Consider the following 17,237-nt stretch of genomic DNA (forward strand, 5'->3'; position numbering starts at 1 on the left):
GCTTGGAACACATATAAGCCTGCATTAGGATTTTAGCGTTGTTCAAGACTTTAGAAGCATCTTCAGATTCAAAGGAGCCTGACACCTCCTTACACCAGATCTGAATGGGAGCAATTTTTGATCATTCTGGAAAATAATGAATGTCTGTGAAGTGGAAGCTATTGTGGACTTTCACATGGAGTAGGCAAAAATCAGTTTAAATGCTCTTAAAAAGAGCATTTGCTCATAACCTGGTCTCAGATATTGCTTGCCGGAAACATTGGGTTAAACACTGGTTTCTTAGCTTCAACAGGATAAACAAGGAGCGTGGCTATTGATTTGGATTCCATTTTCCTATGGGAAAAGCAAACAAAGTGTTTACTGATACTATGTGATCTTACCCACATACCAACACTCCCTCAGCACAGAGGAAATCCACTTCTGAAAACATCGCATATCACCGTGCTGATCTGTGAGGAATGGTAGCACTTTTAGTCATACCTGGGGCTATTTTTCTATTTGGAAACGTGGATTATTTTGAATAATTAAGTTCAGTGTTGTGCTACCCTTCTCATAATCCACAGTACTATGACTATGCCAAGTCACTGTGCTGCCGTTGGTGGTGCTGGTCTGTGAGGTGCTCAGATACCTGAGCCTGAATCTACTGCCTGCTTATTGAGTGTGCTCGCCTTTGCAGCTCCAACCAACCAGCCCCATTCCCAGATTCTCCATAACACTGCTGTGACTCAGACTGATAATTAAATGAATAAGTGTGTTTGTTTACATGAGGGAAATCTCACTACGCGCTTGCTGCATGGCCGGCTGTAATGAGACTAGAACAGTGTGTCTTGATGCAATTACAGGAGAGGTGCTACCTGTTCCAGTTGAAGTGGGATAAATAATAAATAAGCAAGTTCAGCCATTAAATAAAAGGGAGGGTGTGGATTATTGAGACTCAGAGTGCAGAGCAGGGATGTGAGAGCACTGGGCAATGATGGATGCTGGTGGCTCTCCTTGTTTTACTAGGTAATATTTGTTACTCTATTAGTGATGTTAGAATGAAGTTTTGCTACTTAAAGAAAAGGTGAATAATCATTTTCCCAAACTGCTTCAAACTATTTATTAAACATTGTTATTAACTGTAGTGACAAAGGGCTAATGAAGATTGAGTGTAAAATGGTAACTCAGTGCAAGGTTATCTGAATGGTTCTAATTTACACTGATGCCATACGTATACTGAAGACTCTGGGGTGCTTTATGAAGCAGATTTTATGCATGAACGAATTTATGCATTTATTTTACACCTTACTTCAGGAACTCACACCCTCCCTGTGGTCCTGACAAAACATGGAATATACACAGCAGTGCCCACATTCACTCTGTTAATTTTCAGTTCTCATTGTTGTAAATCCACAGAAGCATCAGGGATGTGACTCCAGCTGAGGTCAGCTGTGTAAGCAAGCAGACAGATGGTGCCCAAAATGTGCACGGAGGGTTTTCTCTGAGGAGCGTGGCGAGCTGACAGCCCTCCACCCTTTCACCTCACCTGCACTACTGCAGCTTCAGTGCTGGAGAGGGGGGACAAGGGAGGCCTTGTGCACCAGGCTGACAGCTTGGGATGCTTGAGCTGGGAGGTGTTTGATTTGGGGGGCATCTGATTGTTTCTCGCTTGGTGCCACTGTCCCTAGGGGAACCAGTGCTGCATGCAGGGGCCAGCTGAACTGCTCCACACAAAGGCCAGCAGTCTTCAGGCTGTGGGCAACCAGGGAGGGGAATGGTTACGGTGCCAGCTGAGGCCATGCTGCAGCAGCTCCTCGGTGACCTGCTCTGGATGGCTCCTGTACTCATCTCTGACCTGACTGCTGTCTGACTGACTCTGGGTAGTGATACAGTGCAGTGAAGAACAGCTGTGGGGTTTGGTTTTGATTTGTTTTTAATCCATAGCCATTCCATTTGTATCAGTTATCATCAAAATCAGATCCGAGCAGTCAACATTCAGAGGAACCTTTCAACTTCTGTGGCGGTGCTTTTGATCCTGGCCCAGTGTCTCTCTTACACGTCTTCAAGGAGAAAGGTTTTCAGATTCCAAGCAAGTTCGGGGGGTGCTCAGCGCCTGGGACTCTCGGCCTGGCAGCGGGACCCCGTGGTGCTCCCGGAGCACGCAGAGAGCGTCGCTCCCGCAGCGGACCCCGCGGTGCAGCCCGCAACGCCGGGCCGCCCGCTGGCTACGGGACCCCGCCGGCAGCCCCTCTCCGCCCAGGGGAGGAGGCTCCGGGCGCGGGCAGCCGAGCGGCGATCGGCACCGGCCCGCCGAGAGGAGCCACGGGCGGCATGGAGCGGGAGCTCGACCTGCCGCTCTACCTGGCGCTCTTCTTCCTCCTCCTCCTCCTGCTGCTGCTGCTGCTCTGCCTGCTCATCCGGCAGCTGCGGAGCTGGCCGCGCGGCGCTCCCTCCGCCCCGCCGCCTCGCAGCCCTCGGGCGGGTGCCGGCAGCCGCCGCCGTGAGCCGCGGGAGCCGCCCGCCGCCGCAGCGCAGGTGAGTCCGGGGCTCCGCGGCGTTCCGCTCGGCCGGGGGCTGCCCGCCGTCCCCCGTCCCCGTCCGCACGCTGCCGGCCGCCAACTTCATCCGCTGAAACTCTGCCCGCCGGTCCGCGGCAGCAGCGGCTTCGGCTGAGGGAGAAATCGAGGGGAAACACAGCGGGCGAGCTTGGCCCGGAGCCGTTACTCCGTAACAAAGTATCAGAGAAATCCTTTCAGACCCCCTTTGCGAGGGAGGGTCTATTTAAGCTTCGCATTGGCGAACTGAGATCTGAATTCAACCTGATTCGAGCTGTTTAAAAATGTAGCGTTTTCCTACACGCTGGTGTTTTTGTAAGACTTCTTGTTTTTCTTTATCAGCGTCTAACCCAGTCGTCCTCCATTTGTTCCACAGGGATTATAACCCACAAGTGACCAATACGCTAAGCCGGTGTCACCCCCAGGAGGGGACAGCCCTATCACTATCCCAACGCTCACCCCTACCCGAGCCCCCCGCCTTGGGGCAGCTCCACAGCCACAGGACAGTTTAGGAGGGGGACACGTGGAGAAGTTAAAGCTAGGTGCCACCAGTTGTGCAGTGAGCTTGGCAAAAGGAAATACACTCGTTACTGTAGAGCCAGCATTCTGTACAGGTACATAGGTTTTATTTTGGACTTCTGTTAGGTCGTATTAGGTGGCAGTGGGGTGTTTTCTGCAGGGCACTGTGCTGCTGATTCAGACAGGCACCTCTTGCTGATTCAAACAGGATGCTCCTGTTCACACTCGCTGTGCATTTCTCTTGAGCGTGGTGGCATGCTGTGAGGACAAGGCTACAGCACCTATGCCACATTCATTGCTATGGACCTTCCCCCAACTCCTCTCTGTCAGTGTATCTTTCCACTTCTTTTTCTGTGCACTGCTGGGTAGTTCGGCATGGAAATCTCTGGTGTGTGGCCTCTGTGGCCACGAGCTAAAGCAGCCTGGGGTAAAGAAACCGGTGAGAGTGCTGACATGATGTTAAAAGCAAGAGAGAGAGGCCATCCTCCGGTCTGTGGTGGCGTTGCTCTTATTCCATCTGGCCCCGACTCTTCACTTCAGGCTTTTGAAATTGCCGCACAGCCTGTGCTGCATGTTAGTCCCTTAACTGCATCATTTTGGATCCCATCATCTTCTGAACAGTATGCAGTACTATTAGATGTGGGCTTTGGAAGATTTTGTCTCGAGGGCATTTGATCTAGAGGCCTGAATCTGGTGCCATCCTTCTTCACACCCCTCAGGTCAGCCTGGTTTGTGCAGGTTTTCCTGTCCACGACCAGGCAAACTCTTACCTATAACGCTTTCATCTTTCTCTGTGAAAATGTTGGAGATGGCTTTGGCCTCATATCAAAGATCAGAAAGTGGCTAATGGTTTCACTCGATTAGTATAAATAACCATAAAACTGTAGGACATGTTCCTGAGCACAAAGAGATTACTTTATATCTAGCTGACTTCGCAGAGAAATAACCCTGAGTTATTTCAAATAGTGTAAGTGATTGGGGCACTTTTCAGAATCAAAATCACAGAATCATAGAGGTTCAGAGGGACCAATAAAGGCCATTTGATCTCCCCTGCAGTGAACAGGGACACCTAAAGCTACACCAGGTGCTCAGAGCCCCATCTGGCCTGACCTTGAGGCATCTCCAGGGATGGGGCATCCACCACCTCTCTGGGCAGTGTTTTCCAGTGCCTGACCACCCTTACTGTAAAAAACTTCTTCCTTATATCCAACCTAAATCTCCCTTCTTTTAGCTTGAAACCTTTTCCTGTTGCCTTATTATCTATTCCAACTCTCGCTTTTAATACCTTTGTTTGCAGAAGCTCTTCATACTTGTATCGCATAAAATAGAGATAAACTTTTAATTACTCTTTACAAGTGTAACAGACATGACATAGGCTGTTACATTTATTTGGGTATAGGAAGCTTATAGATGACATTTCTCTGATGTGTATTTTACACCAATGTAGAGAAGTCTGGGTTTTTGGTTTTTTTTTTGGAAGTCAGAGGATTAGCAGATCTTTGTTTTGTTTTGGTATTAATATAGCATCACAAATGTCCTAATTTCACAAACACCTGCAGTGTAGGAATTAATACTCCAAACATCCAACGCAGACAATGTGAGCACTCCTTGAGGGTCATCTCTGTATTTCAGTCCTGTTGCCTACAGTGTAAGTTGGAAGGATATCCAGGCATCCAACAGATTTGTTTGGCATCACACACACAATTGATATCAAATGTCTCCACTGTTTGAATGGATTTCTATTTCTTCAGGTGCGGATATGGAGGCAACACCTTTCCATCAGCTGCTGGGGACACAGGGCTGAAAGGGTATCTATATAAAAGTATATAAAGTATCTATACCTCCAGTGTCCAACTGCACAACAAAGGATGTGTCTTGTTTTTTTTTTTAAATCAGTGATGTAAGAAATAAGTCAAAGACTTGAAAAATATTGTCAGATGAATCATCCTTGGGGATGTAAACAAACTGCAGGATGAGAGAAACACAAGATATGATCATAAGTAGTAAATTAATCATGGGTTTGCAAAGCATCTGATGTGTCCTGTGTGTTGCCGCACTGCACACACCTAGATGTCCCGTCATGGGGATGGCTGCATCTCCTTTTTGTTTGGCCTTAACATGCCAGGCAGTGTCTGGACACCCCGTTATTAGGCTGTTGTTGACTACTGGAGGGAATTCAGACAAAGAGGAATTTTGAAGGAAAAATTAAAATAGTTAAATATGCCTGCTTTTATTAGCTGGCGGCTAAAGAGGAGCATGGCTGTCTACAAACACTACAGAATCAGCTCTTCTCACATCTTTAGATTATAGGATACAAAGACTCAGTGGACAAAATCTTTCCTGGCAAGGCCTGAAGATTTACAGCAGAAATGTCCTACTTTTGGGAAATTCACAAATCCTTTAAAATGAGTAGAATAACCTGTTTCTTTTCAGATGTTTAATTTGGCACGGGTATTTTCATGTTGATGAATAGCATAGCTCTGCTCACAGCCACAGCTGTGCAAGACCTGTGAAACAGCTTTAATTTCTCAGCATTCCCAAGAAACTCATTATTCTTTTGCTTCCCTTCAGATATCATTGCATCTCTCAAGTTTTACTTTGGAAACGTACCCCTTTGGAGGACTATCAAAACTGCAGTCATTTAAGAGCTGTGTTCAGCCATGTTGGTAGGACTTTAGCCCGATGGTTTTTCTGTTCAGGCATGCTGGCACATCTGAACTGTGTGCCTGCTCCTGTGACTTGTGTCGTGCTCAGAAGACACAGTGCTGGTTCAAGAATCGAGGCTCTTGGACTCAGGTGGGTGGATAGAAATCTACTTCCACTTCCAGGGAGTTTCTAGATCCCATGATGCAGACAGGAAGAACATAGTCAATGAAGATTTTGTGGTTGCATCTTACTGAGGAGGCTTGATCCAGTTTTCAGGTATCTGGAAAGGACTCTGAGTGCAGAATGATTTAAATATGGAATATGATGGTCCATGAAATTTAGGCTTAATGGATTACTTTGTTTTGTTGTTAGATTGATTTGTTTGCTCCCTTCACAATACTGTCGAGAAATCTTAGGAAACAGGCAATGCTACTTGAAGTAGTCAGAAGAAATTCACTGCCTGTGTCCCACATCCTGCTCAATGCTTTGAATTGGTCTCATCCAAAGGTCTTTCTCTCATTGGAGGATCTTCTAGCTTTATACAATCCCAGACTGTTTCTGGCCTGGGACATGAGTGTCCACATGAAAGTGGAACCTTGCATATGAGGTAGCATGAGTTGTTGCACTGGGATGTGAGATGCCTGCCATGTTTGTCATGCCTGCAGTGCTGGGAGGCCGCTCTCTTCTATTACCTTTGCAGTCATTCAAAAGTAGCTGGAGGATCTTCTGAGGGTGCAGGCAGTCCTTCAAATCACAGTAATCAAAAGCCATGAACCTTCTTTTTTGGTCCGTTAAACTGGAACTCTGTTAATGTAAGGCAGTGTTGACTCACTAAGGTGATATGTTGGTGTTGCTCATAGTGTTAAGTATCTACTTTCCATTTTTAACTTAGATTTTATTGTGTTCCCTTTCCAAATGAAGTGAGCCTTCACTTGGGCACCCAAACAGATTATATGTCCCCACCAGCTGTTTCTTTATCAGTGCTATCAAGGTATCAGAATTCAGTAACCTATCATAGAATAATAAAATCACCAAGGTTGGAAAAGACCTAAAAGATCATCCAGTCCAACCATTCACCTATTACCAATAGCTCCCACTAAACCATGTCCCTCAACACAACATCCAGTTGTTCCTTGAACACCCCCAGGGTCGGTGACTCCACCACTTCCCTGGGCAGTCCATTCCAGTGCCTATGTTCCCGATGATAGAGTATAAATTCTAACTTTTCGATTGGTACAGTGTTAGTGTTTGTAGAAGACTTACAAGGAAGCATGCCAGCCATATCAAAACTTTCACAAGTGATCCATAAGAGACAATACATGAAGATAAAAAAGAAAGACAATTGTAATACCAGAAATCCACTAATTCCATGGTTTGGCTGCAATATCAGCCCATATTGATCTAGAAAGCATGGGATGATTTAGACTTATTTTCCTTATCTCCGAGTACCTGCGTTGTTTCCAACCTTAAAACTGTTCCCTAATAACAGTGTTTTGAGAACACAATTAATAACACAAAAACACAATTCGTATTACCTAAGTGACTTCTTTAGCTGCTGTTTTGTAACAAGTGATGGAAGTAAAGTGAAAACCAGACCTGGAGCCTGTACACACATGCCGATGTTTCTGTGGCATGTGATTAGCAGCAGAGATTTTCTGTCATATCAGGAGAAGGAGACAGAGCTGTTTTTCTAAAGGTCGGCAGTGTCTGCAAGCTGCACTGTATCTGGTCAGTGGTGTGTGCCTTATTAATATTTATACCACAGGAGATGGAGATGTTAAGAGGCAACTCTTTGTCTTAACTAATGGTAATGAAATGTTCGGAGGTATCCATTCCTTCACAAGAGATCAGCTATCTCTGCTGGAATGGGTTTTGCTGCTGCCTTGATTGATTACTGAAGGCAAGTTGAACTGTTCTGTTCTGCAGGAAAGGTTTGCTGGCATATACTTTTCCTCTTTGGTTTTCTCTTTCTTTGAGGTGATTGATGTACTCAAAGCAATCCTTCCCACATGATACAAATGCCATGTAAGTTCAGACATGAGATGAAAACTTAATATTCTCCTGTCAAAACTGAAAAAGCTCAGCCCAGATGTTGGTATTATGCCTTTACTGACTCTGTGATAGTGCAGACTGTTCCTGCAAGCCCTGTGAGGTGCTGCTGGCAGAGCAGGCCAAAATGAGCTGCGTGGGGAGGGGGAGGCAGGCCGGGAGCAGTAGAGAGTGGGACACATCTCACGTTGTCAGCAGACAGAGGGGAAGGGAAGCTGGCTCCTTTAGCTCAATGCACAAGAGAGTAGAAACCAAGAAAGTAAAAGCAATTCTATAGAACTTCCAGTGTTTGTGCAGAGGTTTTCTGTCTGACTGTGAGTGTAGCTTAGGATAACCTGTAAAGGTGCTTAGCACACCATAAGGCATGTCTTGCCTTATAGGGAGGTGAACCCTTGTACTCCTTCTTCCTTGATTTTAAAGCAAATCTTTGTGGTCTTTTTATAAGCCCCTAATGAAATGATCTTGCCAAGAGTGACTTATGGTAATCTGTCAGAAGCTGAAATGATGTAACATACTTCTGTGTCAAAATGCACAATATGGTTAAAATAGAAGTCTTTAAACCTTGTGACTTTGATTTGGCAAAGTCAGACCTTGCTGGAGACCTCTGTGTGCATGTTGTCCTAATTCAGATGTGAAATCACTGAAGACTCTTCAGCTGTCAGAAGATTATGGATATTTAGGAGAGGAGTTAGAGGTCCACAATAAATTATTGCAATATGAATAAGTGTGGTTAAATTATCGTATAAAGAATAACTGTGGTGGAAAAGATGATTCATCACTGCTCTATACCAGTCCTATATTCACATAATTTGATCAAACTCAGCTGAATTCAATCACCTTGTGCACAGCTAAAGCTGGGAGGGAAATGTGCTGCACTTGATGTGTGTGTGCCCTCTCTTGAGGGTGGCGTTTGGGCCACCCCCATTGCCCTAATTCCTCAGATGGGAAACAGGCACAACTCTGAGCTTGCAGCAAGTCAGGTTTACTGGTAAAGGGTTACCTACCACAAGGCAGGTGGGTGGTGGGCTTGTGTGCCTCCCACACAGTAGGAGGTTGAGGTGACCTGCCTGCCTTGAGCCATTTTACTGGCTGGAGCCAGATCTGTGAATAGGCTCTGAGTGACTCTTGCATGTATTGTATCTGCTGCTTTAACATTGGTCAGAAACTCCTGAGACTGCCTGGAGTGTGTTGCAGGGACAAATGAATAAAGTTTGTGAGTTGGACTTCTAGACAGGGGAGACTCAGCACTTTTTTCCTGTGGTCTGTTGCTGCTTGAAAGACTGGTGAAACTGTTTAGGGAAAGAGTGTTTGCTACGGCATGGGTTTGTTTTGCCACGTGAGTGGCTGGTTCCTAGGAGATGCATTGAGCAGACACCCTTGATGAACCCGCAGAAGTTTTCCTCCTTTGATATTATGTTACTAGCTCATGCTGATAGCACTAAGTCCCCAAATTCCCTTTCAACTTCTTGTTTTTTGCTGCCAGCCCTGTAACAATGTCAGGGTCCAAGGAAATCTGAAGGTGCCAGTGTTTCAAAAGGTGAAAGATCTCAAGAGTAAACAAGCACCTGTGTCAGAGGCTGCGCCACTTGGTGTGAGGAGATGTGGAACAAACTGATCTGCTGCTTGTCTCAGCTTTCAGTCCTGAGAAACGAAGCATTGCTTTTGAGCTTCAGCAGGAAACATATCAGCTTTTAAAGTAAATGAATAATTCTGTAACTGCAATGTTAACTTAAGGAGAAATTACATTCAAATGAGTCTTTTAAGTTTGATATCTTTGCTTTAGTCCAGTTCTTTGAGGATATTCAATGCCTGACCTGAATTCTCTTTGACTGCTTGGAAGCTGTTTTGTTTGATGTCTTTTTATGAATATCAAAGTTAAAAAGCTTTGCCTGACTGAAATCTGCCTCGATTATACAGAGAGTTCACTGCCATGAAAATCCTTTCCCCTTCTGCTTTCCTCTGAGGAGGAAGTTATGTGAGTGTTAGGAAGTACTGAAAATGTACCCATTGCTAGTGCAGCAGAAAAAACCAAAGGCTTTTGTGAATCACAATGGTTTTAGTTGCAATCTGCTCTGAAGTAACCAGGCTTATCTATGGGCTTTACTGTTTTCTCCTTGTTTGTTCATCTTTTTCCTCACTGCTGTAGATTTGCTTGTGTATTGTTTCTCTGGCATGGAATCTAATTCCTCAGTGTGTAACATTAGGCTTTGCCTGCAATTTTATCCCTTAAGGACTGATGACAAAGAACCTAAAGCCACAGGACCTTTCACTATTTTTCTCCATTTACTGCGCCGTGTTTGTCACAGGCCCACTTCCAGCTCAGAAGTCAGCTTTCCCACTCAAATACAAACTGTTTGCTTGAGGTGATCTACCAGAGTGTTTTACTTAGCAACTACTATCAGTTGATGGTAACCTGCTGATGGTTTCACACTGAAAAGATCAGAGCTAGCAGGGAGCCTGCCTATAGCTGTTGGGAGCAAGCAAAAGTGTTGTGGGATCAAACACCAGCACCATGAGGGGACGGTGAAGGTAAACAACCCTTTTCTTTCCATTCAGTGCCAGAGTCAGCAGCTTTAACTTCCTGCAAATGACATCAGAATCACATTTCTGAGTGTGGAGCTGTTACACAGATGAAGACTGAATGGCACTGGTCTTTTCTGTTTTTAGAAGGGATGGGGTACAGGGAAACAACTACTAAGTGTATGGTGAAAGAAAAGCCCATGGAATTTTTATCTGTTTGCATGGGGGCTATTTTTTTATTTTCTTTTAACTAATTATTCAGAAAGAGAAATTGTATGTACCCCTGGAATAACATTTTACCCCAGTACAGCATTTTTGAGGACTCTTGCATATCATCAGTGTTATTCCTCTGTTTCATTACAGACTTATTCTGTGCTCAAGAGAACTGTTCGCAGTTTCTATCTGTAGTTTCACTTCCCGGGCGTTGCCACTAGATGTCCCATTTTTCTATACACTTTACATTGCTTTAAAGTCACTTCTTTCTTTGGCATATGGGAAGGTGATTTCAGTATGTCAGCACTTGCATTATTCACATTTTCACTTCCCCTTTGACTATTACCGCAGCTATTTTCAAATAAAATCGTTGCCAAGTATGATTGTAGATGGTTTAACAAGCTTACTGCAGGGGCTGGGAATGGGAATGCAGGTCTGACGCAAAATGCAGGCATTCTTCTCTGTCACCATATAGTGCACAGTAACTTGTTTTTGATATACTATCTAGCAGTGCTGCTATACTGGGATATGTATTTTAATGAAATCCTTGCACAGAGCTCATGCTTTCTGCTCTGTAGCTACTAACAGTGGCAATTATTCAGCATAAACTACTTCTTTGTTGGCTCCTTTAAAAAAAAACATCCTAAAGAGATTTGTGAGTCACAGCTATACATGAATTATGCTGTGTGTTGCATCTGTGTGCAGGTCTGAGCAGAGGGTTTGTGCTCAAAAGTCTGTGAGTTGGACTGCAAAACACAGCCAGTGTACATCCAGATGGTGATATGCACCGCTCTCCCTGTGCAGGTTATATGCACTCTAGCTCCAAAACTACATATTGACAGCCAGTGTGGACTCTAGCTTCTGGATCCCAGAGGTCTGTTTCCTGATTCTCTTGCCATCAGTCTCTGTATGTTTCTCCTGAGCCTCCTTGCAGTGTGTGCAGAAGCACCTTTGTAGCACGGAGCTGCAATGGGGATTCCTTCCATTAATGACTGTGCAGGTGGCAGCTGGTGTTGCTGTGATGTCTGCATGTTTGCTGGCTTCCTATAGTGGTTAGAGGCATAGCAGCTGCTCTCCATTTCCAGGACGTACGGCCTTACTTTGCTCACCCTCTCTGAACAGCTGCCCCCTAAGGCAGAAATGTAGCAAGGTGAAAGCTCACAGCTGGAGAGAGAAGTCTTGATTGGACACAAATATCTATTATTTTGGCTGGAAGAAAGAGGTAATTTGTGTCTGCAGCTGTCTCCAGCAGATAACATAATAGCAAGAAGTAAATAAGTTTGGTATTAAGAGTAAAATACATCTGCTCCTGTTCATTTTCCTGAATGCATCACACAGGTGTGAATATACACCTTTTTCAAAAGCTCACAGTGTAACTTTCCCAGAAACATAGATGTTATATCCTCTCACTAGAATAAGTCAGGGATGCTGCCATTTAGGTTCATTAATTACTGCAGACACTTCTGTCAGTAGCATTTAATATGCATCTCTAGCTGTCTGTGAATTCTTTTTAATGTTCCTTCTGGTTGTGAGAGCACTAGATGTTCTATGCTAGAAGGTAGATGAGAAGGTAGGGAAAGAAAAGATGGAAGTAAGCAAAGTTCAGGAGAACTGATGGAAGCTCTTTAGGACGCTAATGCCTTCTGATAAAATCATTGGGTCGTTGAGTGATGTTGGGTGCCCACAGACCAAAACTGAAGCACTGTGTTCTGATGAAAAATAGCTTGGAAGACTGAGATTGACATGTGTGACAGGCTGAAGAGAAAACAAGTCAGTGTGGACTTTGTTTGGTTTTTGCTTCCAGACTTATCAGCTCATGATTAAAGTAAAATGTTGTGGGCCTGATTTTGCTCTTATTTATGGGAGTCAGTTTGTGCTGTCTCAGGGGAGAATAGCCATGCAAAGATGGGAGTGTGTTTCTTATACTGACACCTTTAAAATAATTTCTGGCTTCTTTTTCTTTGTCAGAGAATGTGTAAACTGAGGAGGCAGTTTTCAGTAACCCTGTAACTGCAGTAACTTCAGTAACAGTGGCCCTTCAGCAGTGTGAAGAAAGAGCAGAGCAGTGCAAGTCAGTGGCTTGTGACCTGAAGCCTGGCTTCAGTTACCTGTCACCAGCTGTGGCCATAGCAAAACCACTGGTACCCAGCTTATCTTTATTCTCCATCTGAAAATGGAGATAAGTGCAGCTGCATCTCATGACTCTCACGGGGATGCTAATGGGAGATGAGAAAGAAGTCTCACTGCAGGACCTTACCCAGAACTGTTTGGAAGTAATAAAAAGCAAAGGCTGAATTTACTTTGTGATGTTATGCCAGTTCCTTTCAGCCAAACCGTTTCATGTTCCTCTTCCCCCACAGAGAGAGATACATGCACTCATGGCTGACTTTTTGTTTTACTTTCTTCACGTAGATTTTTTCATATTTTTGCTATGCTACACCTCCACCAAATACAACTGAATGCTTTTCTCTCTGCTCTTCCTTCCAAAGTATAATTAATGGCTTAACTGGCTAAGGGAATTATCTTTTGGACTTACATTAGTTACTTAGATATATCTTAAAGGTTTGTAGTTACATTTAATTCTTTACACAATGCTTTAAATGCTTGCAAAGGGAATAAAAAGCAGTCTTCTTCTACTAGTGATGGGATGTCCTTTCAGACACTCTGTGTATGTGTGTGTCTCAAAGCATGTGATTTGCTCCAGATAAAAGTGTTGCACAGAACATCCAGAAATACAGCAATACAGCCAAAGCACCCGAGTTCTTTTCTCTCACTTGGCTGGAGACAGGTCTGTGCTCCCAGCCATCAGGGAGGGAAGTTCTGCTTCTTGGGGAGAAGTGGGCAGCCTGGAGAGCAAAGCTTGCCTTAGGATAGTGTTGTGAGGTTATCCTAGTATTGAATGTAAGGGTCTAAGACAAGTATTGGAGCCTGGCTTGAGTGATGTCTTTATTTGAATTTGGATTATTACATTGCTAATATCCTTGCGATGTATCTTTATATAAAGATAACTTCAAAGAAAGCTGCACCTCCTCTGCCTAAAAGAAAATAAGACATTTTCGCAGTAAGATGAATTCAGCTGGCTGATGCTATTATGGCTATTAGTACTCCTAGCTCCCATTAACCTTTTCATATTGTACTGGTGTCCCAAGAGAAATCAAGAATCTGTCAGATCACTGCACTCTAATGGGCTGTGGATTGAAAGTAATGATTCACTTACAGGATACTGTCTTTGCTGGAATGTAAACCAATGTGCAGTCTCCAAAGCAAGTCTCAGAGTGCTTTGAAAAAATAAATAAATGCATTTTCCTCTACTTTGTGCTCATAACCTGTCCTTCAGCAGCCCCTTGGTGCCAGCACATGCAGCATAAAGTAATTTCATGAACTTTCTGTGAGTATTAAATCACAACCTTTTCACCCTGCCTATAAGTCAGTATCGGCCTCCCTCCCTCTTGTGTTAACAGTGTTACTGCTCAGCCTCTCTGCCTTGTCCTATTCACCCTAGGTGCCCAAGTGCAGTATAAAGCTCTTTTCATTTGTGCTGCAGGCTCGTGATCCTTGTAAGTGTAGGTTAGATTGAAGTGGTTGTTGGTTTTGTTTGTTTACTTGTTTTTCCTTAAGAAAAAAACATAGCGATAACTTTGGAGAACAAAAGGTGACTTTTGAAGCCAGAATATAATCATACAATCACAGTGACCAGCTGACTCAGGTCTCCTTGATGCTGATGTTCTTTCAGCTGCCCACCCTGAAGCTGAGCACACCTTTGGGAGATAGAAGCCATCTTCTTCCAACAGGGAATGGTCCCCATCATAGCCTTCTGTCCTTCTCTCCTGCCACCTCCTCTACAGGAAGATGCTGTGAATAACGTGGGGTTTCAGACCAGCCAATGTACTCCTCACCTTGCAGGAATAGAAACGCACAGCAAACAAGACTTGGTGTGCTTTAATCAACTGACTTTTTGTTGTTATTGTTCTGTTTTGCATTAATATATAGCTTTTAAAATCACATTTCAAGAGTCATGGTGGTCATGGAAGTGCTAAGGTCTGACATAGCAGCAACGTATCTCCAGAACATAAAACTAAATTCAGAATACAGCCCTATCTTGATTCATTCCCATCTTTGCCTCCTGAAGAAAAGTGAAATTGCAAATGCAGTCTGTGCTTCTGCAGTTACTTTGGTTTTCAGGCTGCTGAGCCCTTGGTTGTTTAACCAAAGCTAACTCCACCTCAGTGAGGTATTCCAGCATTTTGTTGCACTTTGGAAGCGTGATTTTGAGACCACCTCCAGAATTTCACTCTATGTGGATAAGACCCATACTTCAAAGCACATTATTTGCTTGTTTTCTGTCATTCCAGGTGTTTACAGCTCTGTGCTAAGGACGGACTGGAATTACCTTGTGCCAGCAGCAGCACTGGGGAGCAGACTGCTCCATCCTGGTAAGATGCTCTAGTGGCTGAAGGAGGTGGAAGGACTGCTCCTAATGTGTTTTTTGGTCACATAAAAATAGGCTTTATTAAAAAACAAACAAATTAAATCTAATTTGTGGTTTATAGGTGAACGTTATTTAATAGTAGAGCAGCAGCCAGCTTAAACACTTGCCCATTGCAGCCATAAATGTTCTGATGTTAGGAGTCACCAAATGTAACCCTTCCAGCCTGACTTAATTTCTTTCTACTGAAGGTAATCAGTGTGATTTGCATTCCCTGTTAGCTGTATGTTCTTTCTGGATTTGTTGATACTGCTGTTTTCACCTCTTCGCTTTGCATTCAAATCAACACAAAGAGTAAAATTCTGCAATTAGGAGAGTTTTTTGGAAATCTGCTCTTGGCAAATAGACTGGCAAATCATTAATAATTTTGTTGCAAAACTCCTCTATGCCCAGTCGTTCCATGAAGTTATGCAAATATTTACTTGCTTAATCAAATCTTGCTAATATTTTAGTTTTAACTAGAGAAGGTTTTATTCCTAACTTTGTCTGCTAGCAACAAGACTCTCTTTTATGCTCGGCTTAACCTTTTGCACCATTGGAGTCACAGTTCATCTTGCAGCATGCATTTCAGACCCCTCCAGAGAGGGAAAGTGCTCTGTTCTTGTATCCAAGATTCTTTTTCCTGTTCTTCATGAATTTGAAAGCCAGAGGTTATCTTTGTTTGGTTGAACAATACCTCATCTTTGGCTGCAAGTGAGGCTGCACACCGGACAGAACAAGAAGGTGCTTTGTGTCAGCTGCTCAAAGGTAGAAGAAATGAAATCTATACCTTAAAGAGAACGATGGTGAACTTCCTCCATGATATGGAGAAGCAAAGCACACACAGAGACACTGCAGAACAAGTATCTTAATTTGCTCCCAGATCCACAGCCTCCAACATGATGTTTATAGATGAAATGGAATTAAAGGCATCTCACGCTATTTGATACTTTCATATGTTTGGGAGCATAAATCAGTAAAGATATTAAATAAGGTACAGGAAACAAAAGACATATAATTTATATATATATATTCTCCTAGCTCAGAATATATGAGAAAAGCTTCTTTTTCTTTCTTATTTTTAAAATGTATCATTATAGGCATAGCAATTTTGCAGCTCTTTCATTAGGCCAGCAGAAATTTGGTGTCATATTGCTTAGTCTAAGCCATGCTTGGTGTTACGGGAAGCCAAGAATTCCAAGCGTGTATTGCAGCTCTATGGGAGCCAGGAGGGGCTTGCAGAAGCACGGGGGTGGGAACACAGGGACAGCTGGACTGCTGTCTTTCTGGAGTGGTGTGGTGACTTTCTAGGTATTCAGATGCTATTGCTAAATAACGTGTTAGAACAACATGCAATTACTTCTGAATTATTTAAAGGCTGCTTTTGTTACTTGTTAAGCTTAATAGATACATTTATCACTGAAGACGTGTATTTGCTGTAACAGATATTACTAACCTATTTCAAAGGGGACTGGAGCTTTGTTAGTTTCTAAATACCTGACTAATCGTTCAAATAAAACTGACAGAACCTTGTCAGAATTTCTCATTACCCCATAGCTGCTCCTTATCACATGTCTGACTCACCAACGAAGTTTGAATTCCATTTGGCTGTGCTCACATCTGTGGCTTTTGGCACTCAGAATGCAATTACCTCCATTCACATGCTTCACATCTAATGATCGGGATTGTGGAGTGCATTAAAGAGGGCCCATTGGCACCTGTTTGTGCCTGTACGTGTGCACTTTCTAGATTGTAAAGCTTAAATTGCAATCCCAGTGTGACCTGTGTCTGCTCTGGATATAATGTGGAGGGAGAAAAGGATTTCTGCTTTCCCAGACAGGGATGGGTGTGTGCAAGTTCGTTTGTGCTTAACCTGACAGCAACAAGTCTGAACGTTAGCTATGATTTTTGACACCATTTCATAACTGTGTTTCCTTGAAAACCCTGATCCTACATCTAATCCATGTGTATGTTTTTAGATGTATATACTGAGCAACTCACTGTTCCCTTCATGCATCTCGCAGTGTGTGTAGAATGTTGCTTCAACAGATTAGAAGGAAATCGGGGCACTTTCTGATCCTGCAAATCAAGCCAGCTGGGTGGTTTTCGTGTTTTTCCTGAGCTTTACATGCACTGGATCAAGAAACGGTGGACAAAAGATTTAAAGTTACACCACAATCAATAAATTCGCCGTTTTCTGAAGAAAAAGCATTACTGGCTTTAAGACAAAGCACGTTAAAAACTTCATATAATGAGATGGTAGCGTCTTATTTTGGCAAAGGCGCTACGTT

The 17,237-nt window shown here is 43.6% G+C and overlaps 1 protein-coding gene across 1 annotated transcript; it reads left to right on the forward strand.

The window, feature by feature from the left end:
• The first annotated feature begins 973 nt into the window (after nucleotides 1–973).
• On the forward strand, nucleotides 974–15,012 carry LOC146761083 (uncharacterized). Its single transcript, XM_085547742.1, has 4 exons — nucleotides 974–1,005; nucleotides 1,882–2,514; nucleotides 5,625–5,849; nucleotides 14,834–15,012. The coding sequence occupies exons 1-4, from the start codon at nucleotides 974–976 to the stop codon at nucleotides 14,916–14,918; spliced, it is 975 nt and encodes a 324-aa protein (XP_085403868.1). The 3' UTR covers nucleotides 14,919–15,012.
• The last annotated feature ends 2,225 nt before the right edge of the window (nucleotides 15,013–17,237 follow it).

This window comes from Coturnix japonica, chromosome 4 (genome assembly GCF_054131305.1).
Source record: "Coturnix japonica strain WE chromosome 4, WE-NBRP24, whole genome shotgun sequence".
NCBI classification, from domain to species: Eukaryota; Metazoa; Chordata; class Aves; order Galliformes; family Phasianidae; genus Coturnix; species Coturnix japonica.

What these genes read in the sequence shown, in the direction of transcription:
- LOC146761083 (XM_085547742.1), top strand. Translation starts at nt 974, where the DNA reads ATGGATGCTGGTGGCTCTCCTTGTTTTACTAG. An exon ending in CGCCCGCCGCCGCAGCGCAG is followed by an intron (nt 2,515 to 5,624) that starts GTGAGTCCGGGG and finishes GCTTCCCTTCAG; the next exon opens with ATATCATTGCATCTCTCAAG. An exon ending in ATCGAGGCTCTTGGACTCAG is followed by an intron (nt 5,850 to 14,833) that starts GTGGGTGGATAG and finishes CTGTCATTCCAG; the next exon opens with GTGTTTACAGCTCTGTGCTA.